At 38.3% G+C, this 26,150-nt stretch overlaps 1 protein-coding gene across 6 annotated transcripts in view; it reads left to right on the forward strand.

Moving 5' to 3' along the window:
- Nucleotides 1–26,150, forward strand: part of PDLIM5 (PDZ and LIM domain 5) — a 403,074-nt gene that overhangs the window by 207,537 nt on the left and 169,387 nt on the right. Inside the window, exon 8 of one of the 6 annotated variants that reach the window (XM_030190708.1) lies at nucleotides 2,258–3,175. The exons of the other annotated variants lie outside the window; for them this stretch is intronic. Within the exon in view, the coding sequence (XP_030046568.1) occupies nucleotides 2,258–2,351 (94 nt within the window). The 3' untranslated portion in view covers nucleotides 2,352–3,175. Of the gene's footprint in view, nucleotides 1–2,257; nucleotides 3,176–26,150 lie in introns of those variants that run through there. 6 annotated transcript variants of the gene reach the window in all.

Here is a 26,150-nt window from a genome sequence, read left to right on the forward strand (position 1 = left end):
TTTTAGTTTATACTTATGGACCCAACTCTCTACTTTTTATTAAAAACAATTCTGAATCAGCATTCATTTTTTTTTCTAATTCCTTGTGGACAATTATCAGTAATGTGGTATCAACAATTATCAGTAATGTGGTATCATCTGCATGTGTGAAAAGGTTAAATCCAATTACAGAAAAGTCTCTTCCATGTGTACTCATTAAAATATTAAGTAGTATAGGAGACAAGGGTGAACTCTATGGTATGCCACACGTTTGATTCTTGATCAGGCCTTTTTACTCTGTATGCTAGGTTTAAAATAAAAAATTAAACCTTTTTAGTTTGTCTCCTAAAATACCAATGTCATGGTGAACTAGATCAGATGCTGAAGATAAACTGTAACACAGCCTGTTGCCCCTTTTTAATAATCTTTTCTCTGTTGTTGATCCACCTGTAAGACTCTCTGTACTAAATAATCAGACAGCTATTTAGCAATCAGACTTTCAATAAGTTTAACAAAAATGGAATATTACCATTGGCCTACTGTTAGGAAGTGCACAGTGGGATTTTAAGATTGGATTAAATATAATATCTCATAACAAATGTGGAGAGCTGCCACTTTAAAAAAAACCATTTCTATCCCTGTGAAGAGCCACAGTAAGAAGGCCAGAGGAGTAGTTCTTAATAAATAAGTTGGACAGGAGTCAGTGAATATTTGAAAACTTAGTTAATTAATTTATTTAGTAATATATTTATTTCTGTTAGTTGAGGTTAGGAAAAATTGTCCACATCCCATAATGGAGACTTGTGAATCAATGAAGGACCTCAACTTGGTTATTTTATTTTTAAAACATTCAGAAAGTATTAGTAGCAAACTCAATCAGTTGAATAATCTCAACTAACATCTTAAGGGGTCTGTTAACTAAGCTATGCTAGCGACTTCCGCATGGCATTGCCCACACAGCCCATTCAAAGGGAATTGGCTTTGTTTGCACTAGCGCACAGCCAGCCGGGTAGTAAGCCCCAACGTAAATTTATTTGTATCTATTGATGTATTACCTATCTGGGATGAATAATGTAGATTTTTAGTTGTTGACAATTTCAGTTTATAAGTATTAAATTTGGTTCTCCAGTGCTGCCTAGCTAGCCTCTAATATGCCTTCTTTAAACCAAGCTTTTTCTTCTTTGACATTTCTCATTAATGCTAACAACTCATCATTGAACCAAAGAGCTTGTTTCTTCTGTGGAATATACCTCATAGTTAGTGGAGCAATATCATTCAATATTATTTTTGCCATTTTATCCCAACTAACTCTCATTAGTTCTGAATCTTCTGATCCTGTCATTCATTATAGGTACTGTCTCCTTCCAGAACCTGACAGAGTCCATCTTCCCTCTGGTAACATATTTTCCACTGACGGACCTCTGTCTAATTCCCACTGATTTCCATCTTAAGTATAAATTTTAAAACAAAGTGGTTAGACCAGATTACTGGTTCCCATTTATTTGATATGTTGAAAACAAATTAGATGGATTAGCCATATTATAGACTAAAATATCTAAGTAATGGTCATCCTCAGGAAATCTATTACATTTTGGGAAGGCCAAACCTACTGAATCTAGGAGCTGAAAAAAGTCTTTGGGTCTCTCTCCTTCTCTAAGTATATATTTAAATCTCCTGAAAAATAGAATTCTCAAATTATAAGACATTTTGTGATAAATAAAAATCATGTAAAATGTTGAGTTTTTGACCATTTTCCAGGGAGGCAATATACTAAAATACTACCCAATGTACGCCTCAATATCTTATCTGAAATTTTCTCCAATGCTGCAAAGTCTATATATATATTTGACCCTCAGTCCTTGAAAGTAAAAGCAGGTATGTAACTTGTGCTGCCATCTGTCATCCAAGTCTGCCCCTGTCCTCGTCCAGTGCCTCCTAGGTACCCAAACTCTGGCAGAGACTGCATGTGAATAAGAATGTATGTCCTTTTTTTTTTGTGTGTGAGAGTATGAGGGGAAGGCGGAAGGAGTTGCACACTATAGGGTGAGCCTGTGCAATTTAGTGTAACGTTTTAAGTTTGCTGGCCCATTTCTCTTGCATGGATTCTTAACATGGACAGAGCAATTTAGGACATTTGAAAACCTGACAAAGATGGCTGCCATTGATGAGTGACATGAGCATGGGAACTAAATTGCATGATCTTGTCAATTAAACTTAGAATCCCCATCCCCTTTCATTTTTTTCTTACTGTTTTTCCTTTAACTTTTTTCTTCCACAGGGAAAAGATTCCTATTCAGGTTATTATCCCTAAATATACCAAATTACGTGACTGGCACCATGGCGTTTCAGCCCGCGTTCTTAATGTACAGTGATTCACCAAAGCTGGGGGGAAAAGAAAACCTACTGTAGATTTTATGCCCTTTTACTGTTTTCCTCTTTTTTCAGCTATCTTTTCTTTACTTCTCTAACAATATCCTACAGTGTAAAAAAGAAAACATCCTGCACTAATCAGTATATGATGAACAATTTGAGTTGTTGAGCAAAATTCTCCAAATAACTACAACACGTTTAAGGTTAATCTTTCTTAACAATAAGAGATGAAAAGTGGCACCAATATATTTCATCAGAAAGCGTGGCAGGACAACAAAATGAGTGATATTAAAAACAAAAATGAAAACCTGAATAATTGTTAATATTTTAATGGTAGAGAGATGATGGTTTTGTGACGGGGTTTTAGATTTTGTAACTACTGTGGATCACAGACCTGTTTGAGAAAGTAGGCCTCAAGATGGGATAAATATTACATGCAGTATGAACCCTGCTAAATTGAGTTCTGCTTTGCTTTACATAGTAAAATGCACCTACTCTGTAACTTTAAATGCTTTAGAAGCAGAATGGCTAGATGTATTTATAATCCTGTTAGATTGCCAAGAAGGAGCAGTGAAAACATGTCAGCCTGTTCAGGGTTCTTGATTTCTTGGTTTAGGAAGTTAGAAGGTATTTTTTTTTTAATGATCAATTCCCTCTGTTTTACAAAAAATATACACGTTTATTAATTTGCAGAGGTATGTCCAGATGCAAAGGCTGGAAATCAGAGACTGAATAGCATGTTGCAATTCATTATGTGCTAGATTCTATATATGGTGCCTGAAAATTCCACACGGAAAAAAATACACCTAGTATTTTCTAAAGTATGCCTATATTTTATAGAATAGGCTTAAATTTTTGCGCAGTATATAGAATATGCTGAGCACCTCTCCATGTGATCAAATTTAGTCACAGCCATTTATGCCATATTTTACTTGGCGTAAATCCCGACGACTGAATTAGGCACAGAGCAGGTGTATTCTATAACAATGCATGTAGATTTTAGAAATGCCCATGGCCACACCCCCTTTTCAACAATATGACTTAGAACTTAAGCACACCACATTATAGAATACGCTTAGTGAGTTGTGTGTGTAAATGCCAATTAGTGGTGATAATTGCTTGTTAACATCCAGTTAACAGCGCTGATTAGCTAGTTAAGAAATTAAGGTAAATTCATTTTTAAAGAATATGCTTCAATTTCCGTGTGGCAATTAAGGCACGCTATATAGAATCTTGGGGTATATGTGATAATATTGCATCAGAATACAGGCAAATAAGAGGAGTGGGCTTAATTCACCCAGAACTATTTTGGTCTGGAGTTTAATTAGTAGGCTGTCTGTAGGCAAGAGAGGAAAATGATTTACTACAGAAGAGCTTACAGCTTTCATGAAGCAACCTATGTTGGTTGTGAGATGGGCATTGGCCACAAGTCATGTAAGGTCATCAAATGAAGGTAATGCAAAAACAGAATGGAATGGGACATTCTAGCCTGAAAACGTACTATGAATGTTCTAATGCCAGGTGTCACACTGCAGCAAAGGCCAAGGAGCTACCATTTCTTAAAGCAAAACTCTAGTGTGTTCTCTCTGCATGGAGTATCCTGACAGATCCAAGATCAGTAATACTATGCTAAAAATTCAGATTTAAAAAGATTGCAGCAGGGATGACACTACAACACAAATCAGTTCTTGATACAAGAAGCCGATAGCTATTCATGCCTTCACACAATCAACTCAGAAAAGACCTACAAGATGAAAGCAAAGTAGCATTCATGCACGTGCGCAAGCTGAAAGCCACATAAGCTATTGACAAAGGATAGAAGAAGGGTAGTCATAGGGAGGAGTAAATGAGCATGTACTAGAAGCATCCCCATAAGTACAGTATCCTCCTGGCTGTTCTGTTGCCCCTCTTCTTCCCAAACACAAATCAACCTGTATGTCATCTGTCCTGTACTGAAAAAGGGACCCTGTGTCTGTAGCTTACATAAAACTTAAGATGAATGTTTTACCTTTGGAAAGCATTCAACATACAGCCATATTTGGGATATGACTAATAGGTTATCAGTAGTCATGTAACTACACATTCATCTCATTTCAAACACTGGACAAATCAATTAGCTTTAAAGGGCCATGGATTTGATATACTGGCTTTCTGTGGTACAACCAAAGTGGTTTATTGTTATTATATGCCAGTTCTTTCTTTTTCTGTCCCTAGAGGGCTCACAATAAGTTTTTGTACCTGGGGCAATGGAAGGTTAAGTGACTTGCCCAGGGTCATAAGGAGCTGCAGTGGGAATCGAGCCTAGTTCCCCAGGTTCTCAGGCCACTGTACAAATGTAATGAACACAAGTAATAAGTTGCTAAATGCTGATGTGGGAAAGAGTCATTGTTAGAAGACTCATGCGGCAGTCATGAGTGCCCTGAACAGAGGAGCTAGAGGAAGTGGTAAAGAATTTGTGGGCAGGTGTTATAGACTTTGCTATGCAAGAAAATTCTCACTGGTTTGCAGAAATGGGAAGAAATAACAGTATTAATAATATGATAAAGTGAAAAATGGCAGCTCTCAGTTTTCTAACTGTGGCACCAAAGTCTTCAGTTGAGCAGAGTGAAATAATTGAATAAATGAGCCTACACACAAGCTCTCATTTTACGCCTGCATACATCCTTTAGCTTACCAGCATAAGTGAAGTGTACCAGTTATAGACAAAACTGTTTTTTAATATATATAAATAGTTATTCTAACTGTGCTGTACACATCAGTGGCCCACAATGAGGCTCTAATATGCTGTTTAAAATCTCTTTGTAATGCTTGAATAATCAAGTGTTCCCAAAATATTTATAAAGAAAGCTCTTAATCTTTGCAGTCAAAATTCAAATGTCACATCTGGATATGCGTTTGTAATTAGAAGGAGGTTTCTACAGAGCTCCATTTTGGATTTTTCCTTCCTCAGGAGTCCTAAACTTTCAATGTCGAAAATGCAGAAAACTTCTGTTCCATAGTAATATATCCAATGCGCTTGCTACAATGGTGGCGCCAAAAGGGAACGCCAACCGTGTTTCCTTACAGAAAGATATACTCAATATGACGTCATGAAAAAAAACATTAACATGACAAAAAATCAAACAGTGGCAATGGTTCTCAAACCTGATCCTGGAGGCACCCCAGTCAGTCAGGTTTTTTGAATATCCACAATTTATATTTCATGACAGAGATTTGCATGCAGTGGAGAGGCAGTGCATACTGATATGAATATTCATTGTGGATATCCTGAAAGCCTGACTGGCTGGGGTTCCTCCATGACCAGGTTTGGGAAGCACTGAAGAATGGTATTCCATTCATTGAGTTCATTCAAACCCAAAGGCTGAACCAATTTCAGTTAAAAAATCTAAGGGGTCCTTTTTCTAAGCAGCAGTACAGCTAACATGCAGGTATTTAATCATTCTGACTTCAAAAGTCTTACGTTCCTGTATTGTTTTAAAGTTACCTTTCAGGATCCTTACCATGAAATCACTGGTACAGTGTTCTTGTTTGTAAAGTGCTGTCTGACGGGCGTGACATCTTTGTTGGTACTGGCATTTTCATATGATGTCTATGTAAATTAAATCTCTTCTTTAGCATCTGACTTGTTTCTCCAATGTAGCAGCCTTCATCGCATTTTTTACACTGCATGATATATACCACATTGGAAGATGAGCATGTGAAAGATTCCTTAATGTTGAATATTTTTCCTTTGTGAATGACCATGGGGTCCTATGAGATATTTTGGCATAGTTTGCAGCTGGATATATTGCAAGGATGTGTGCCATTATTTTCTTTTTGAGTCTGTGTTGGGAGTTTACTTCTAATTAGCTTGTGTTTTAAGTTGGGTGGCTGTCGGAAGGCTAGCACTGGTGGGGATGGGAATATCTCTTTCAGTAATTTATCCTCCTGGAGTAGAGGCTGCAGATCTTTTATGATTTACTGTAGCAGATTTTCCCTGGGTGTTTTGAGGGAGGAGGCAATATTCTTGGAGATTATTTTGGGGTTGTAGCCTTTCTGTTCAAAGGATGCAGTCAGGGTTTCGAGGTGTCTGTCTGGAGGAATCTGAAATGTTGCTCAGTAGAATCCTTGTTCTAAATATAGACGCCTATTCAGATTAGTGTCATTTGAATTTTGATTGCAAAGATTAAGAGCATCTCTCTTATATATATTTTGTGGACATTTAATTACATTGTGGGCCATTGATGTGTGCAACACAGTAAGAATAATGACTTATACATAACATTTTTTGACTATAATTGTTACACTTCACTTATGGTGATAAGCTCAAGGATGTATGTAGGAGTTAAAATGAGAGCTTGTGTGTAGGCTTATTTATTTCACCACGCTCAATCGAGGACTTTGGTGCCGCAGTTTAAAAAATAAATACATTTTAAAAAACCCTGACAGCTGCCACTTTTCATTTCATAATATTATTACTGTTATACATACATATATGCAATAGGTACTTATACCCTGCAAAAACCCACATTAGCTCCATGCGGTTTACAAGAAAAGAAAACTGGGCAAAATCTCAGATAAGTATAAAAGTATTAGTTAACATTTCAAAGCCAATTGAAAAGCTGGAAGAGGTAAGTTTTTAAGGCTTTCCTAAAATATTTATAACAATCTAATCTCACATTTAACAGTAAAACGTTCCACCATTTGGTAGATTGAAATACTGATTTATAAATAACATATTTAGGACTGGGATTTTTTAGTAACAGTGGAACCCTGTCTGAAAGAGCTTTATTTCTATGATTAAGATTAACAAGTTCAATCAGATATTCCAGAGTGGACCCATATAAAATAAGAGAGGTTGTGCTACATAATTTAAAAATGATGTGGGCCTTAACAAGAAACTAGTGAAGTTTCACCAGCAACAGTAAGGCTCAAATCTAGATTGATGGATTGATTATTTTCAGAATTTGTATACTGCCTAGACCTATGCAGGTTTACAACTAAATATTCTGCAATGTCTGCAGTTTCTTCACCAGCCCACAAATACAGCATTACAGTGGTCCGTTTGCGATAAAATGTAAAGATTGTGCTATAATTCGAAAAGCATTAAAGTTTAAACTTGATCATATCCTTCCCAATTTCCTCAAAGTAGAAAAACACATTTTTATCAGCAAATTCACATGTGATTCAAAAGTAAGATGTTTGTCACAGGCAACCCCAAAAATCTTCAGTTGTTCCTCCAAATTGTACATAACATCGTTCAGAACGAGAAACTTTTCCATTAATGACTTAAAGGAATTCCCTAGGACCAAAAACTTGTATCACAATTTAATTTTAACCTAAAAGACATGGTACAGGTACAGTTAAAACTTCAGTGCCTTGAGCAATTTCTGATAAAGTGTGGATAAATAGAATAATTATAGTAACATCAGCGTAAATGTTTGATCAAAACCTAGCTATAGAAAGCTGATCTGCTAATTCTGACATTGAAACATTAAATAAAATGAGAGAAAGAGGCGACCCCTATGGGACACTACATTCAGGTGTCTAAATAAAAGAAAAAGCATTGGCTATTTTAACTTGATAAGATCTATGTTTCAAAAAACTGTTAAACCATTCCCAAACAACACCATTTATACCAGGGGTGTCCAATCTTGGCTCTCGCCTGGTCTGGTTTTTAGGATTTCTCCAATGAATATGCATGAAATCTATTTGCATACAATGGAGGCAATGCATGCAAATAGATCCCATTCATACTCATTGGGGAAATCCTGAAAACCTGTCTGGATTGCGGCCCTTGAGTACTGAGGTTGAACAACCCTGATTTATACTATGAAAATAGTGAAGTAACTACAGTTTCAGTGCTAAAATATCTTCTAAAGCCTGACTGAAAACTTGAAATAATGCTATAGCTTGCAAGATATTCCTTTAATTGCTTTGCTGCTGTAGACTCCAACAATTTAGGAAGTAAAGGAATCGATGATATTGGACGATAGTTCGAGATCACAATAGATGGCAATTTAAGATCTTTATGTATAAGTGTAAGCAGTATTTTACCAAACCCGCCAAAAATGAACCTGTAATAAAAATATCCCTTCTATAAAAATGCAAATATCTTAAAAATGTAGGTGTCTGATTCCTCATAAATGTGTTGGGACAGCTAGCTAGTGCACAAAAGGAAGAGAGTTTTCTCAGAATAGGAACCAATTTTTCCAAACTAGGAAAATAAAAAAAATGATCAGTTCCTGTCAGCTATTATTCCCCTCATTAGAGAAGTATTATTAACAACAGATTCTGATAAACTGAAATTAGTTGGGTTCAGTGAAAGTCTAATTTTCTCAATTTTTTGTTTTAAAAAAAGAGAGCCCGATCCAATGTTATCAATTTATTTTTTAAAATTCAACTGCTCCTCCCCAATTAACGATGTAAAGTAGTCCTGTTTTGCCTTCTTAAAGACACTATTTATAATTATTTACGGCACAATGCCAATTAACTCTATCTTCTTTCTGTTTCTGCACACCAGTGAGAATTTTCCAGAAAACTGTTTTTCTTGGATAGTTTGTTTTCTGTATTTGGGTTTGTTACAAGTGGTAGACTCTGCTGTGGTCAGTCAGGCTGTATTTTTATAAACACCCTAGCAGTTGGCAATGTGGAAATGAGCCAGTGATTGTGGCCTTCCAAAATGAATTCCACTTCAGCCAGGTTGTTGTAATTGTAAAGAAGTACTGTCAACATAAGAAGCACAGATGGTTGAATACTGTGTTTGTGGTTGGTTTACTTGAGCAAAATCAAATCTTTACTTGCGTCATCCTGCATGACCATGTGTTTTCATTCTCTTCCCCCTCTGTCCCTGTGAGGTATTATATGGTTTGGATGATCAGAACATACCAACCTAGGATGGATTTAATGGAGACTGTTTTAGATCATTCCTTTCATAAACTAGAATAATTTTGATTTTAATGTGGAGAGTTGAACAAATGGTGGAAGGCAAGGCAAAGTGTGGAAAGATTTGAGAGCCTTTTTGGTACATGCAGATGAGACATCCTTAAATTCAACATAAAAAAAAAATTTCCTTCTACTTTTTGGACATTTTGCACCACTAACAATTAAGGGGCATAGTTATCAATATGGGCTACCATTGAGGGGTACTATTTTATCACAGGTCCCATTTTTTGCAATGAGACATAGTTACCAGTAACTGGGGTTAACAGTAAAATAACGTCTTAACGGTCCCCGTGTTGATAACCCCCCCCCCCCCCCAATCTATGTATTTCGCATACCCTTTTTGACTAGCGACCCATATGGAGTTCGATCACATTCATGCTTTCAGAGTATAGTGATACAAGTTGAGGTGAGCTTTATAGGCCTCCTGCCCTTAGGTCAGCCTGACAGAGTTGGATCATGATCAGTGGGCTTCTTGCACCCAGTCGTTGATGTTGGTGATGTCAGGAAAGCAGGTCTGCATGTTGGAGAAAGTATACGTAGAATCATGCATGTTTTAATAAAACCCATAACATATGGGCAGTCAAAATACCGCTTGTAAAGGGGCTTTGCACACAATTTTTCCAGATAAACACTGCCTCTGAAATTCTGCTTTTAAGACATAGGCTATCAGTACTCTTATTTCTCAAAATTAATGAATAACTTATAGTGGAACATTTTTCTAAGTCAGATTCTGGGTGAATCAGACTCAGCATGTATAAAATATGGAATAAGGAAGAAAACAAGCAATTGTCTAGCAATTGGTTTTTTCTAATTCAAGAGTTCTGCTAATATTAGTGCTCGTTAGCATGATTTTCTAGATTTGTTTATTGTAGGCTAATTGCCCTGGGAAACTTTTAGGGTGTTGGTAAACATGCTGTACTTTATGATGGAATTGCCTACCATCCTGTAATATATTGTATGATATTCAAAATGAAATTGCTTTTAAAGCCTCGAGAGAATTGAAATAAAGCTGCTTCTACTCATGGTCTCCTGCTTTGCTTTTTTTCTATCCTGATTCTCTGGTCTTTAAGCTTTCTGTGTCAGTCTGTTGTGCAGTCTCACTTCACCATGCCTCTGATGGCATAACATCAACAGTGTCACGAAGATTTGTGTTGCCTCCTAAAGTGGAGATAGAAGACAAATATCACTTGAGCTTTGTAATAGTACCGTTGCAAAGCTGCTGGGTTGTGGTTTCAGTAGTGAGAAGCCTGTGGAGAGGGGGGTGGAACAGTGGTGAGCTGAGTATCATTGTATCTGTCTGGTTCTAATTTAGCTGCTGGGTGCCCTTAAGGTTTTCTTCTTTTAAATCTATGTCCATAGCCCTTGGTGCTTGGTACATTAAGATAGTGTTAGGCTTGTGGCACTTTTCCCAACCCTGTCTCTTTTTCAACTCTTCTGTGAGGTTTGCAGAAAGAGTACTACTACTGCTAATCATTTCTATAGTCGTACACAGCTCTGTACACATTATCTGCAGGTACTTTCTCTGTCCCTAGTGGGCTTACAATCTAATATGTATTTTATGCTCAGGCTCTCAAAGAGCTGCAGCGGGAATTGAACCCAGTTCTGTTGGATCTTATAAGACAGCTAGCTCACTGCACTAACCATTAGGCTACTTCTCCACAAGAGTACTGTGTGGTGGCACTCTGGTGCCCACTCAGTGCTCCATGCAGGTCACAAAGTTTGAACTGTGGTATCCATTGCACATGCAGTCCTGTGCTTTTCTTATGGATATCCCAAGAAGCTTAGGAGTACAAACATCAAGGGGATAATTCTGTAAAGGTCACCAAAAGTTAAGCTCCAAACTGCAACATGCAAGATACTAATTCTATAAAAGCTTCTGGGCGCCTAGATTCCATTATAGAATACTACCAAAAGTCAGCTTAGGTCGTGTCAGTAGGAGGCTTTTAAACACAAGTGCCTGCTGCATTTTATTGTGTAACTTAACATTACTCCTCCCCATGAATCTCTCTCCCGGTGCACACCTTCTTGGATTTACTTTCTGAGCGGGTTGCACAAAAATTGTATAGAAAACCGCTGAGCGTCCAACTTGCCTTTATCCCATGGATTCTATATAGTGCACAGCTCGCTAAGTGTATTCTGTAATGCACTGTGCCTAACTTCTAATGCATGTTAGACAAAAAAGGGTGTGGATATGGGTGAGGAAATGGGCATTTTGTGGGCATTCTGAAATTTACTACTACTACTACTACTACTTAGCATTTCTATAGCGTTGCTAGGGTTATGCAGCGCTGTACAAGTTTAGCATGGGGAAGGACAGTCCCTGCTCAAGAGAGCTTACAATCTAAAGGTTACAAACTATGTAGTTAGTGTAGGTAACTTACAACTCTCGTTGTTATAGAATATGGCCCTCTGCACCTAAATCTACGAGCTGGGATTTACGCCATATTTTCATTGAGTGTAAATGGATGCACATAGATTTAGGTGCTACTATTGCCACCTAAGTGTATTCTATATCCCACGCCTAAAACTAGGTGCAGCTTATAGAATACTCTTAGACAGAAATGTTTTCCATGCGGATTTTTTAGGCACCATATATAGAATCCTCCCCCTCCCCCCCCCCCCCCCCCATCCACAGAACTGTAACATTCACATGTGTAAGTGCTTGTATTCCAAAACTTACATGTACAATTGGTCCCTAAGGAGCTGTCAGAAAATGAGGGGGCAAGTGGCTCAATGTGTTTAGAGAGCTACACGGAGATAAGAAATGGCAGGATTGTCGTACCCGGCTTTGAGAGATGCCCTGACAGACATGATGTAAAATTCAACAAGTTCAGTCAGAAAAAAATGGATATGGTGCACTAATGCTAGAGACACCCATATATTCCTATGGGTGTCTGTAGCGTTAGTGCGCGCTAAAAAGTTAGCGCGCCTATGCGGCTTAGTAAACAGGGCCCTTACTGACTCCAGCTTCAAAATAAAACATTTATCATTTTATACTTATATTTGGCCTGGATGTAAAGTACTGGTAAATATAAGTTAAATTTACCTGTACTTTAGCTCCAGAACAAAAACATTCAAAGCCTAATGTCACAGGAGTCTAAGTCAGACAGTAGAAAAATAAGAGGAGTTGGAGTCAAAGGTTTGGCTCCACAGCCTTGCTAGTAAATGTTGAGCTTTTGGGATGACTCAGGTCCTTGGCAGAGGAACTAGCCCACATAATGATGAAATTTTTACCCATCTACGTAGCTTAGTTCTTTTTACTTACTTCAGCTCATTTGCTGGAGATTGACTTTATTTTAAAGTAGGGCAGGACAGTTTATGTAAGTGTTTTGTGAGCTTGCAGGAAGGTAGGTCTATCCTTGAGTTCATTAGATTTTTCACTTGATCGCTTCTACCCTCAATGTACACTTTGAAGTAGCTGGCAGAAGAACATGGCAGATGTCTTGCCAAATTCAGGATGTATGAGGGACTTCTGTTTGAAGTACGTTTACTGGGGATGGGATTCAATGAAACTAGAAAAATATAGACCCAGGGCCAGAGATACTTAATGTAGTTTAGAGTACTGTTGGTAAAAGAAATGTAAAGATCTGAAGGTACAATGCTATAGACCAGGGATTTGCAACTCAGTTCTCGGTACACAGCCACACAGCCAAGATTTCAGGATAGCCACAATGGATATGTATGAGAGAGATTTGTATGTATTGCCTTCATTGCATGCAAGTCTATCTCATGCATATTCATTGTGGATACCCTGGAAGCCTGACTGGCTAAATTTGCCCAGAGAGACTGGGTTAAGAAAACCTGCAGCAGACTATTAGTGTTTTTAAGGTGAAATTAAGTAGTGCAAAAAATTTTTTTTTTCAATCAATCCAGCAAATATAGCCAAAATAGTTTTGTAGCTCCTGTTTTATATGCTGTACAATTTGTATACTAAGGTGCTTTTTGTTGTTAAATAAGGTATTGTTAAACACAGAAGTGTTAATACATTACAGAAGTGCGTCGTCTACTTCAGCTTCTGAAAAGAGCAACATTATTAAAGCAAGCCTTGAGCTGTATGTTCTTAAAAGTATTTTTCTATGTACTGTGCATTCATATGAACTGTTACCTCTAAAGCAGAGGTGCTCAATGTCGGTCCTCGAGGGCTGCAACCCAGTCGGGTTTTCAGGATTTCTACAATGAATATGCATGAGATCTATTGGCATACAATGGAGGAAGTGCATGTAGAGAGGCCGCGGAAGAGGAAGAGGCTGTGAAACCAAAAAGAGAGGCAGTTGTGGCAGTGTAGGAACCTTGCACGACAAAGCAGAAGTAACAGCTTAAGTGAGTTGTCACTACTTGCTAGGCTCCCAGAAAAGATGAATCTGTCCTATGCTTAGTTATATTGTGCCATGTTTTGTTTTGTCTCTTTTTTATTTATTTTTTATTTTATTATGCTTTTTGGGAATGAAAAGTATGTAACCTTGTGTTTATACCTTCCTTGGGTCCAGTTCTCATTGGTCCTAGTAGTAGTCATACTTCAGATGTATCACAGCAAGGCGCACGTGTGTGTCTAGACCGCAAGGATTCATATTGGTGAGAATAAATATATAGGGAGAGTTCTAAATGTGTTAAACACTTATCTGTTTTAAGGAGTGGAGTAATAGCCTGAATGTAAAGGGTGAATCCTGAAGATATTGGTCATTTTAATGGAAGCATGTTGCAGGTATTACCGCTTTAAGAACTGTGGAGACAGTTGTGTGGTCTGGTCCTGCAGGTTTGCTTTTCCCATGTTGACACATATCCTATTCTTTTTTGAAGTAGCACATTGATTTTCTGAAATACTGTAGCATTCCCTTTGCTAAAAAGTGGAGCATTCTGCAGGCTTCCTCTGTAGCTACACTTAACAAGTGATTGATATTATGGTTCATTTTAGATATTTTTCTTCAAATTCTCAAAGAAACTAATTGAACTGCTGTGAATAACTGATATGTGCTTTTCACAGCGCTAAAAAAATCATGTTTGGGATGTAAATTATGGTAAAATATACAGTATTGCATTTAATGTTCATGTAGCTGGAGCCCTTTCCTCCCACCTGGGGCACCTACATATTCAGATAACTGGTGCTCCATCCTACTCACTTAAAGCACCAAGTTTGGATACTGAGAATGGAACCTGCCAGTGCTGGGTTGCCTTCAGCCAGGGGATCACATTGCTCCAGCAGTCCTGGGGTATGCCCCTCAGCACTGTATCCCACATGGTTTCCTAGAACTTTTGGGATAACTAATAACCACAAATATACAGTCTTCAGCACTAAAATAAAATTTCACTAAGCAACGGCTATTTCTGTACAGTACACAGATGGATATAATCAGACTAAAATGGTTACAGAAATTAAAACAGTAGGTTAAAGAGAATACAGGTAGATAAGGCACTTTGAATAATTTTTAACAGACAAGATACTAGTAATATAACTTTAGCTAGACCAAACTCTTTGGTATAAGAGAATGGGGAGAAAAAAAGTAGCTTGATGCACAATGCCCAAGGAATATCAATTTCAGTAGTAAGCAATTAAAAAAAATCATTAGTCAATCCACTGGTAGTCACAAAGGTGACCTAAAGACTTCAACCTGCAGATAGAACAAAAAGGATTAGAGTGTCTAAAGGAATCCTTTTCAATAAAATCAGTCAGTCACAGCCTCGCTCTACCACCAGCACTTAGTCTCTGGGGTATTTCCCCAAGCTGTTGGCAACTCTTGAAATACAGGAGCTCAGTCCTAATGTCAGAGAGCACTGATGGAGTAAATATACCTCCAGAGTCTTATCAGTCAGTCTTTAGCAGCAATACAGATTTACTGTAAGAGAAAGGGAATGGGATTTGATACACCGCCTTTAGTTACAATCAAAGCAGTTTACATATTATATACAGGTACTTAATTTTGCACCTGTGGCAATGGAGGTTTAAGTGATTTGATTACTTGATATATTGCTAAAGATTGTAAGGTTTACAGTGCTACAAACAAGGCATAAACTATCATAAATCATTTAAAAATCTCAATACTTTAACAGACTATACATAACATATAATAAATAGAAAGAATCTTATCACAGATCACATCATTACAACATCAAATAAAGTTGTAATTCTCATTGAATAGCCAAGTTTTCATTATTTTATGATAGCCTATATAACTATTAATACTATGCAACTCACTAGGCAGCATGTTCCAGAGGTGAGGTCTAAATAACAAAATGCTCTATTCCTTGTTGCTGTCAACCTCACCATGTCCAAAAATGGCAGTTGTAACAAATCCCTCTGGGATGAGTGTAGAGTGTGAGCTGGCACGTATACTCAATTTATCAGACATATTTTGACACATTCTAATGAGACACTTTATATACCAAACAGAGAAGTTTAAAAGAAATTCACGCTGAGACTGGCAACCAGTGCAGATCAAATAAAATTGGGGTAGCATGATCAAATTTTTTTCTTACCAGTAATGTTTGTTTCACATTTATACCAGCTGCAATCTATTCAGGCTGTTTTTAGTCAACCCTTTTATACAAGGAATTACAGTAATCCATCTGACTGGTTACTAATTCATGAACAACTTTCACTAAGTTGGATTTGGATAAAAAAGGTTTCAACTGTTTAATCAACTGCGTCTGTGCATATTTGTGAGGTTAAATAAATTCCCAAATTCTTAATTTCCTCTAATAAAGGTAAAGCAATTCCCTGTAGTTTAGGCATAACCTGCAATGGTTTATTCTGATGCGATAATCACATTACAGAAGATTTCTTCACGTTTAGCACTAAATCATGGGCGCACAAGGCAATCGTACAAATAATTTCTCTTTTAAAGCTTTTACTGCATCCCCTTGATTATTGTTTATGAAGAAAATCAACTGGATGTCATCAGCAAATAAATGAAACTCCATATTCCAGTCCTCAAGAATTACAGTCAATGGTGCAAGATACAGATTGCATAATAAGGGCGATGATAATGACCCTTGGGGAACCCATCTGACTGGCATTTTTTCAATAGACAGACATATTCTCATCCCATTTAACAATTTGCAAGCAACCATTCAAATACGAATTAAACCAGGCTAATACTGTAGTCCTGAAGCCCATTTTCTTCAGAAACTCAAGCAACTTACTATGTGATACCGTATCAAAATCTGCAGTCAAATCCAGCTGAACCCATAGCGCATCAGACCCTTGATCCACTTTTACTAAAATGCTATCAGTGCCCACCAGTAAAAGTTCTGTGCTGTGATGATGTCTGTATCCTAGTTGTCGACTGTTCAAGAACTGGTTCCTACTCACATAATCTGAAAACTGCTCCAGTACTACTCTTTCCAGAACATTCATTAACAAAGAAGAATTTGAGCCTTGTGTATACAAAGAATAATCACCAGCATCAATCTTGACAGTCTTAGAAATTGAGTTGGTACGTTTCCAATTTTGAGGAGATTTACCAAATATTCAATAAATGGTATGAAAATATTCTAACCAATAGATGATTGAGGGACAAGATCAAGAGAAAAAGCAGATGCGTGAATAAAGGTAAGATGTTTTCCAATTTTGAACTCTGAGACCTTCACAGACTCGTTCTAATCATTTTCATTGATGCTACAAGCATTTGATGAACTGATCTCTGTTACAGCTGAAGTCAGTTGAGCAATTTTCTCCTAAAAAAAAAATCAGCACATTCTTCACTAGTCAAAGTAGTGTCCGAGACCTGAATACAACTTGAGGTAGTAAGTTCCCTAACTAGTTTAAACAACTGATGAGGATTATTATCGGATTCAGTAAGTCTATTAATAAATTCTTTTTTTTACATCTTACAACCTCACTATAATAAAACCTACTTTGAGCACGACATCTCTTTCAGCTGATCGGAAGGATTCTTATACCATTGTCTTTCCAACTGGCGTAACTGACACCTTGCAACAGAGTCCTTATTTTTTTGCTAAACAATATGAGGAAACCCAGTACTCCTCAAACAGATCTTTCTTAATGGTTGCTAAATAATTAAACCACTTATTTACCCCTTCTATTAGTTCCACCCCATTGAATTCTGGTATTAGACACCTTATTTTCAGCCTCATCCAATTACAGTCCCGCCCTTAAACTAACTTGATATGGTAGCGATTCTTGCATGACAGATGAGAGGAAGCCCATTCAGTTCCTATGGGCTTCCTCTCATTTCCCGTGTGGGAATCTCTAGTGCGGCGTTGTAAAAGAAGCCCAAAATTCACAATGAATAAGACAATGGTGAGACCACGTGACGAGTAAAATAACAAAAGACTTCCACATTCTAGGAAGTGAATTTGCCTAGAGTCACTAGAGCTGCGTTGGGAATCGAACCTGGTTTCCAGGCCACTAACCACTAAGCTACTCTACCATTCCTCAGAACAACTGATGGGTGAGGAAATAATGGTGATAAAAGAAGTCTTTTGTATACCATCTCAACCCTTAGCTCTGGATGGTTTGCAGTTGAGGAGTTGATTACCAGCTGTGTACTATAAGCAATCAACAAAAGCTCATTACAATAAATAAATAAATAATATACTCATTAAAAAGCCAAGTCTTCGGTAAATTCTGAAATTTCATATAGTCCTGTTCGCTGCCTGTTGAAATCGGGTGTGAATTCCGTAGACTAGGAAGTGAAGCCACTGAATTAAAAAGTTTCTTTTGAGAAGCAGTTAGATGGGTAAAAGAAGCCACGAGAAGCTCAAATTTTGTTTATATGAATCCATTCAAGACCAAATCTAGCTTTATTAAAGAAGTCATATAAGAAGGACAGTCACCATATTTGAAAAGGCAATACTGCAAATATTACACCATTGCAGAACCAAGAAGTCGCCTGTTGGAAAGAGAGATCAAACCATGTTGCTATATATTCATACACAGAAAGTAAGCAATTGCAGAATAGCACACTGTGGTCATACATGCAAAGCATAGACGGATCTTTATCAACTTCAGAATAAGGGATCACAAGAATGACTGAGTTTAGCAGCTACAAATACAATTCCCCTCCCCCAAACAAGGACTGGAAGCTCAAAAGTGTGAAAAAACATCCTTCCAAAAAGAATTATGTGTGCTTAGTGACCCAAACATAATCCCATTTGCTCTGTTTTGTCCCAGTACGTCCTCTGACAGCCCCAAAACCTTTTCCCACCCCTATGTATCCTTTACCCAGTACTACTGTCCTGCCTGCTTACCATCTCCTGCTTCCTCTCCCATTTTTTTCTCATCTCCTGCCAGTATTTCTCTCCCCTCTTTCTCGAAAGGAAGGACACTTGCATTTTTTAGGTTTCCTTTTTGAAGAACTCAGATACAGGAATCACCTTCCTTATAGAGTTTACTGTGTGGGGGTATCCTATACCCTCCCCCTCTTTCTGCTTCATGCCCCTACACGCCCTCCCCCCCTTTCAACTTCCTTTCCCCAACCTCCCCATTCCCAAAGACAAACTCAGCTGCATCATGCAGCTGTCATTCTGTGCGTCTCGTCCTGTGCCGTTCTGCAACTACATAGTTATCTGCTGTGCAGCTGGCCTCTCTTATTGGTATGGTATGCAGGAACTGAAGGATATTATAGCTGCAAGCAGAAATGGAGGAGAAGCACCTGCTAGAAACACTGACGCCAGTGCAGTACTAGGTTTGGGCAGTGGGACATAGCAGCATTCAGAACTAAGGCAGTCGATGCTCCCTCACAGGCTTGGTCCCTGGGGATCATGGCTGCCTGCCACTCATTGATTGTGTACCATATTCAACTACTTATCCTGATCTGATCATCTGTGTCTGCACTATATAATTTCTGAAATCCCAGCTGAACTTTATCAAATATGTTGTCATACATAAAATCTATAAATTTGGTACCCAGCATCTTTTCTGTGATTTTACCTTAAAAATTGGCTGCCAGCTTGAAATTAGCTAAACCAATTTTATTTTACTTTTTTTTTTTTACTATATTGAAACTTATGATCCAATCCAAACTGAGGGTGCTAAGTTAGCATTATTTAAAGAAAAAAAACAAAAAATGTCATGGTATATAGCAAAACAGAAATCAGACTTAGGACACACAAGGTGAATAACTGGAAAAAGGTATTTCAGTATCTTTTGTAAGTGTCCATTGCGGGTAATATCATTGAAAATTAATATAAAGTGTTTTATAGGTGGTATTATACCCCAGTTCACCTTAGCAGGGTTTATCAAACTGGCAATGATTTATGCTGGTGTAACTGGGGGGGGGGGGGGGGGGACCAAGGAGACTTAGCACATCTGGTGGACAATCCCTGAAGTATGAGTTAGAGTTAAGTATAATACACAAATTACATTATTCTTATATCCGCAGACAGCAGAGAGCTGTCTCCAGCATTTTTAAAGTGCCTTGAATATAAAAGGAAATGTATAAATTAGTTTGTTACATCTTTATAACAGGCAAATTGCTGTTGTCAGCACAGTGGAAATAGTTAAGTACACCAACTATGGACAAAGTGTTAATAAAACTGGACTTTATATGCTTGATATCAAAATTAACAGCCATGGAATAACTACCTTTTATAAGAGATGGGATGTCTACACAACTTGGAGGAATCCTCAACCTGCAGGAGGACGTTAAGAGAACTTTCACTGGACAATACGATTTGGCATGAGGTTATCGGACCAGAGCATTGAACTGAATGAATTGTCTTGTTTCACATTGGAAGGAGACGTGTGAGGGGAGAGGGGGGTAAAATAATGTTCACAGGACTGAGATGCTAGTTGAAAAGTTATACTGTGGCAAATTGATGGTCATAATTGGAATGTTTTATGGATGTTTTAAATGGAAGATAGAAAAAAAGGGTAGGTGCTTTGACAACGATGACATTTACTTTGCCAGTAGGCATGTACAGGGGTAGAATTTGGGCAGAGCTTGCATGGATATACACGTATGTGTGTACAAATACTGTAATCTGTGCATCTAAATTATAGGTGTGGGCATTTATTCTTGTTCAGGGCTGGTGTAATAATTCCAAATTGTATTGTTGCTCAGGGCTGGTGTAAATGTCTCTGTGCTTGCAATATTTTATAAAGTAGGTGCTTAATTGTTGTTATAAAATAGACTTAAGATAAGCCCTGAAAAGCCCCTTGCAGTTGCCCTCTGCCTTGTACAGTGTCAACAATATCTAAGCATGGAACTATTGAATACCATTTCTTGGGCTTACCCTTCTTCCTCAGTTCTTGTTTATACTGTGTAGTTTACTGAGGTGGAGATTAAAGAGGGGACAGAGACAATTTATGATTTTCCTGAATTTTTCCAAGTTTTACAGTCTCCAATGTATAACAGTTTTTTATTGAATATAGCTTAGATGTACAGATTTTAACTGCCCTGTGTCTTGTTCCATTTTTCCAATAGTCTGAGTCACCTGAGTTTGAATTCTAGAATGTAATTAAAAATAGCAAGAATGGCATTTGAATGTTCCATAGAAGACATTAATGTCTGAATAACTGTCCAAAGGCTTGGCAAGAGACTTATTGTTCAAGCCACCTATAGCATTCATAACCAATGACGGGTGGTAACTTGGAACTTCTACACTGCCATTTCAGCCATCTTGAGCCAGTCTGATCTAACTCACTCCAGCCTCATCTGGGCCTTTCCACACTCCACGCAAGACATACAATCTGTGCATCTTTCAAACCAAGACCTGCAGTCCTCCTGGAGCTAGAGCTGTGCTGGTGTGATGCATGCCCTCAAACTGTTAAACCACAGGATTGAGGACTTGATGTAGCATGGTATTTAGGATTCAAAACTTCTCCACCAGCAACAAACCCTTCCAAAGATTGCTGGAATACAGCCACATGAGCTCTAGAATTGATGCCTAGTGAAGCTGGGATGATCTAGGAGCTCAGATGGCTTCCTCCTAACTGAACCCTAATAGGGAGTGCAAACTTCACATCCGTCTTTAAGCTACCATATTGGTTTCTTCTGAGTGTACTTGTATGTATGTACCAGCGCCTCACCTTGGCTTACAGTAATGTTTCCTTAGAGGTTAGTGAGGTGAAGTCAGAAGAGAATATTTTGGGGCAAGCAGTTGATTCTCTTCTTACTATGTAAGCACATATTGGTACTGTCCTTCAGGTTTCATTTTTTCAAGGTTAGGAAAATTGGGAAGTTGCCAACCTATTTGAGAGATTATTTTAAATTGATTACTTGAGCAGTTATTTTGAAAAGATTTGATTGTGCTAATTCCTTTTTAGTAGGACTATAGAAACAGATAAAAAGACTTCAATATGTACAAAACACCATGGCTCATACTTTATTGGGCCTTAGGTTGAAGGATTCAGTTTCTCCTGCTCTTCAGTCTCTACATTGGTTGCCAGTTGTTTTTAGAAGTCAGTTTAAGATTTTAGTGATGACTTTTAAAATATTGTTTTTTAAGTGGGTCAGAAGAGTGAAGGTATATGTGGCATTAAGGGAACTTAGATCGTCACAAGATGTATTGTTGACACCTTTAACTGTGAAGATGTGAATGTGTAGAGTTGAGAAAGCTGGTATTCTCTTGAGTGTCTTCAAGCCTTTGGAATGCTATTCACAGGGAATTTGTTGCAGTTTAAGAAATTGAGGGGCTCTTTTACTAAAGGGTGGAAGGGATGCACGGGCTTGGTGCATGGCAAACTGGGTCTACCACCGGACTTGCCAAGGAGCCCAATGGTTGTCCCGCCTTTGCTGTGTGCCACTTCCTGCACTAGAACATACATTTTTATTTTCTAGCTCCGGGTTAGCACCAGAGCCTAAGCTTACCGCCTTCTAAATAAGAGGCAGTAAGGGCTCCAGTTGTAAATGGCCACGTGTCAATATTACCGCATGGCCATTTACCGGTCCTTCTAAAAAAAGGCTCTTTTACCAATGGCAGTAAAAGGTGGCCTCGACGCATGGCAAACCCATGTGCTGACGCCACCGTGGGCCAGCTTTTACCACCGTTTGATAAAAGGGCCCCCTTAGTACGGCATAGCTATTTACTAAAGCTTTTGGATAAATAAGGGCTGGGATAAACGTAAGCTGTCTTGAGTCAAATTTGTATTGATCAATTAACATAAATGAGCATGAATACATAAATTGTGCATATCCTTACATGAATGCAGTTGGATATTATGTGATTACACAGTTGCATTAAAACAGAAGTCAAACATGGTATCTTTTTGTAAAAAATCTTGATTGTATCCTTGTATTAGTGCTTTTAGGTTTGCTCCTCTTCTATCATTTAAAAAGGTGAATCCCTCCAATTTGCTATTCTAAGACCTACAAAAATTAGTCTTTAGATGGTGTCACCAGCTAAGCACACAAAGCCAGTGGTACTACAGTATGCAAGTAATTTTTCTTTTTAACCATATCAGATTTTTGTACACTTGTAACTGCTGATTTCTTTAATGTATGTTTTATCTTTAGCCAAAAACCTCTCCCAAGTACACCTACCACTCTGTATAATGGAATAGAAGCTCAGACTTCCTCCGCCAGTCCTGCCAAAGAGTCTGTATCCACTCAAACCTGTGAGAATCAGGCTGTGTCAGTAAACCTATTGACTCCACCACCAGTTCTGAGGTCTGCTCGCTGTTTTTGTTCTTGCTGATCCCAAATAACAGCACTCTGTTCACACCATCCCACACATAAAAACTGATTTCTGTATTTTCTTGGATTTTAGTCACATAGGGCCCTGTTTACTAAGCCGCGCTATAGGCGCTTAAACGTTTTAGCGCGCACTAATGCTAGCAACACCCATAGGAATATAATAACTGTGTCTGACGTTAGCGTTCTAAAAAGTTAGCGCATCTACAGCGTGGCTTAGTAAACAGGGCCCATAGAAAGTAGCATGCTAATGGGGAAAAACATTCTAGTGAGGTTACCGTTGTTGGTTGTCTTTTTAATTAGGTTTAACACAGGTTACTTAATTGTAAAGGTATAGTAATAGGGAAATTTTAGATAATTCATTCAGCAGTGAAAGCACATTAAAATGATTCAGATATTGCCTGAACCCAATTTCTTCATCTTTATTTTAACTTCATTTATGAGGAAATGTTAGCGTTTACATTCATTTTTGGGTGGCGGGTGTGGGACTTAATTTGACCCCTTCATGGTGTGTATGTTAAATAGGAGCGTCAGTCTTACATGTAGAGTATTAGCCAGAACATATACAACTAAAGAGTATGTTTAGGATCTAGACACATTTTTTTCAGAAATGTATAATATAAGAACAAAAGGGGAAACAGAACCAAGAAAAGGGGAAGTTAGTTCTTTTTTTCCCCAAAAATATTATCACTGCTGTTTGTGGTGCATGTTCACCAGCTGCTAATGCTGTGACTGTTAGCGATGTCCTTGCCATCCCTGCACGTCCCTAATTTTATAATTCATTTTTCCCTTATCGAGTCTTTGTTTAGTTGGTTTTCTGCCATGAACAGGCTGCTGCACAATATGATGTTAATGTGAAAACTCCTGTGGAAAGAGGTCTGGAGCAATTTTGACAAGTTGTTCATGGGATACTATTAAAGAAAAAAGTTAACGATAGGTGACTGTAATATTTGAGTGGCACAGGACTGCAGAGCATTTTCTTTGAGTTCAAATTTGTCTCAGGGCAAAGATGACTAAAACTCATTGCTAACTGAAATCATGTGGTGGACTGTGTCCCAGTTAAATTCCTTAATAATCCCATCATTGAAAAAAAAAAAAAGGATTTTGTTTGCAACCTCACCCTTTTCTAGATAACAAATTACATGAGGTTGAGATAATTTTCATTTGGTGTAAATTGCAATGCCATAGTTGGCTGAAAAAGCTAATGATAGAAGCTGCTTCTGCTTCTGGGTGTCATGCCTGTCATGGAAAGAAAGAAAAGGAAAAAAGAAAAAAAAATATCTGTTGTACTGTTTTTATGGAAACATTCAGAATCTCTCATGCCTTTAAAAGAGGGTGAAAGATTGTTTTAATTTTATATATCTCTCTGAAATTGGAAAGAGAAAAATTGTGGGAGCTTTTCATTTGAAGCTGTGACCAGCTTAAGATAAGTGCTGACATTTACCTTAATCTGGATATTCAGTGCTGTTAGATGCAATCAACAGCATTGAATATCCAAAGAGTTTGGTCACCATGCTGGGGCACTATTTTATTTACCTGGATTTATTTATTGCCTTTTTGAACAAATTCATCCAAGGTGATATACAGCAAGAATAAGTTGAACATAGCAATAAACAATAACAGCAGTAAAAATAAACAAATAACAGTACATAGTATGGTATAGTATGCTACTTATGTCAACACAGTGCACAATAAAGCATCTTTATAGATAGCATAAGGTGTAAGTGAAGGTGGAATACATAGACAGTTAAGGTAGAGTTACAGGAGTTAGAAAATAAGGGGAGTAATTGAGGGAGAGTTACATGTGATGTCCACTATGTGTTTAGCTTAGGCCTACTAACCACAACTCTTTCAGCAGACCTAAACTAAACACCCAAATTAACCAGAGAGAGGCTGGATAATCTGAAAGCCCACTCTTTCCTCTCGAAACCCAATCTTATATGGATAGTGTTGGACTGATCAGTCAGATGTTTGGCCCTGTACTATCCATGTAAGGACTGAAAGTCCACAGATGTCATTAGCCAATTATGCGTACTGACTGGTCATTGACAAACAATTGTAAACTACATGAAAGAAATTTAGATAACTTTAAATCAGTTGGAGCATCTCCTACTCCCAAGCAACTGCCAGCAGTCCAACAGCAAGATGGAAGCAATTCAGTCATTTGTAATGAGTGTCACATGTGATTATCTGTCAGTTGTTGAGAGGTTATGTGTGTGCCCGGTGCAGAGAGTACCTGGTTCTCAGAGAATGAGTCTTATCTCTGGAGGCAAGAGTATCAGATATTAAGGAGCTGAGGTGGTCCGAGTTCTACTTATTCCGTAAATGTTTCTTCTCTATAATGGTCTCATCTCGTTTGTTCCACCTTGGATGAGCAAGGTCACCTAAAAGGAGTGTGACACTATCCTGCGTATAATCGAAAGAGAAAAACGCCTATATTGCGACCCAAATCGGGAGATGGGTGTCTTTCTCCCGTGGGCACCCAAATCGGTATAATCAAAAGCCGATTTGGGCGTTTCCAACTGCAATCTGTCGCGGAAACGGGTAAAGTTGACGGGGGCGTGTTGGAGGCATGGTGAAGGCGGAACTGGGGCGTGGTTATCGGCCGAGGAGAGATGGGCGTCTTTAGCTGATAATCGAAAAAAAGGCGTTTTTACCGCAATTTTGGGTCACTCTTTTTGGACCCTTTTTTTCACGAACAGGTCCCAAAAAAGTGCCCCAGATGACCACTGGAGGGAATCAGGGATGACCTCCCCGGACTCCCCCAGTGGTCACTAACCCCCTCCCACCAAAAAAAACCCACTTTAAAAACTTTTTTTCCAGCCTCAAATGCCATACCCACCTCCATGACAGCAGAATGTGTTCTATCCTGTGACAGCCTTTCCCTGGTTCTGATGTGGCTCTCGGGTGAGTGTGACACCTTTTCTGTTATGCGCACTGCAGAGTCACATCAGCAATGCATTGTGATGGGTGTAGGGTATTGGGCTCCCTGATTCCACTAGCTTGTGGCAATTGCTGACGATGTTGGTAGTTGGTACGCTCTACTCCCATGGTGCTTTTCCCCCTGCTGACTGGGTCAGAGTGTGCCCTGTTTTGTTTCCGGTAGTCCATGAGGTAGTGGCCATTTTTTAAGCCAGTTCTAGATCCCTTTCACGTGTTAGCCACGTTACAGAACTTAGTTCTTCCCTTGAACGTGGCTGAAAGAGGGCATTGTACAGCATTCTGCCAGCTCGGACCTACTGCTCATCTCAGTACCAGGGAGACTCTTTGCCAGTGGTGCACAAC

This window comes from Microcaecilia unicolor, chromosome 2, assembly GCF_901765095.1.
Source record: "Microcaecilia unicolor chromosome 2, aMicUni1.1, whole genome shotgun sequence".
Taxonomy (NCBI): domain Eukaryota; kingdom Metazoa; phylum Chordata; class Amphibia; order Gymnophiona; family Siphonopidae; genus Microcaecilia; species Microcaecilia unicolor.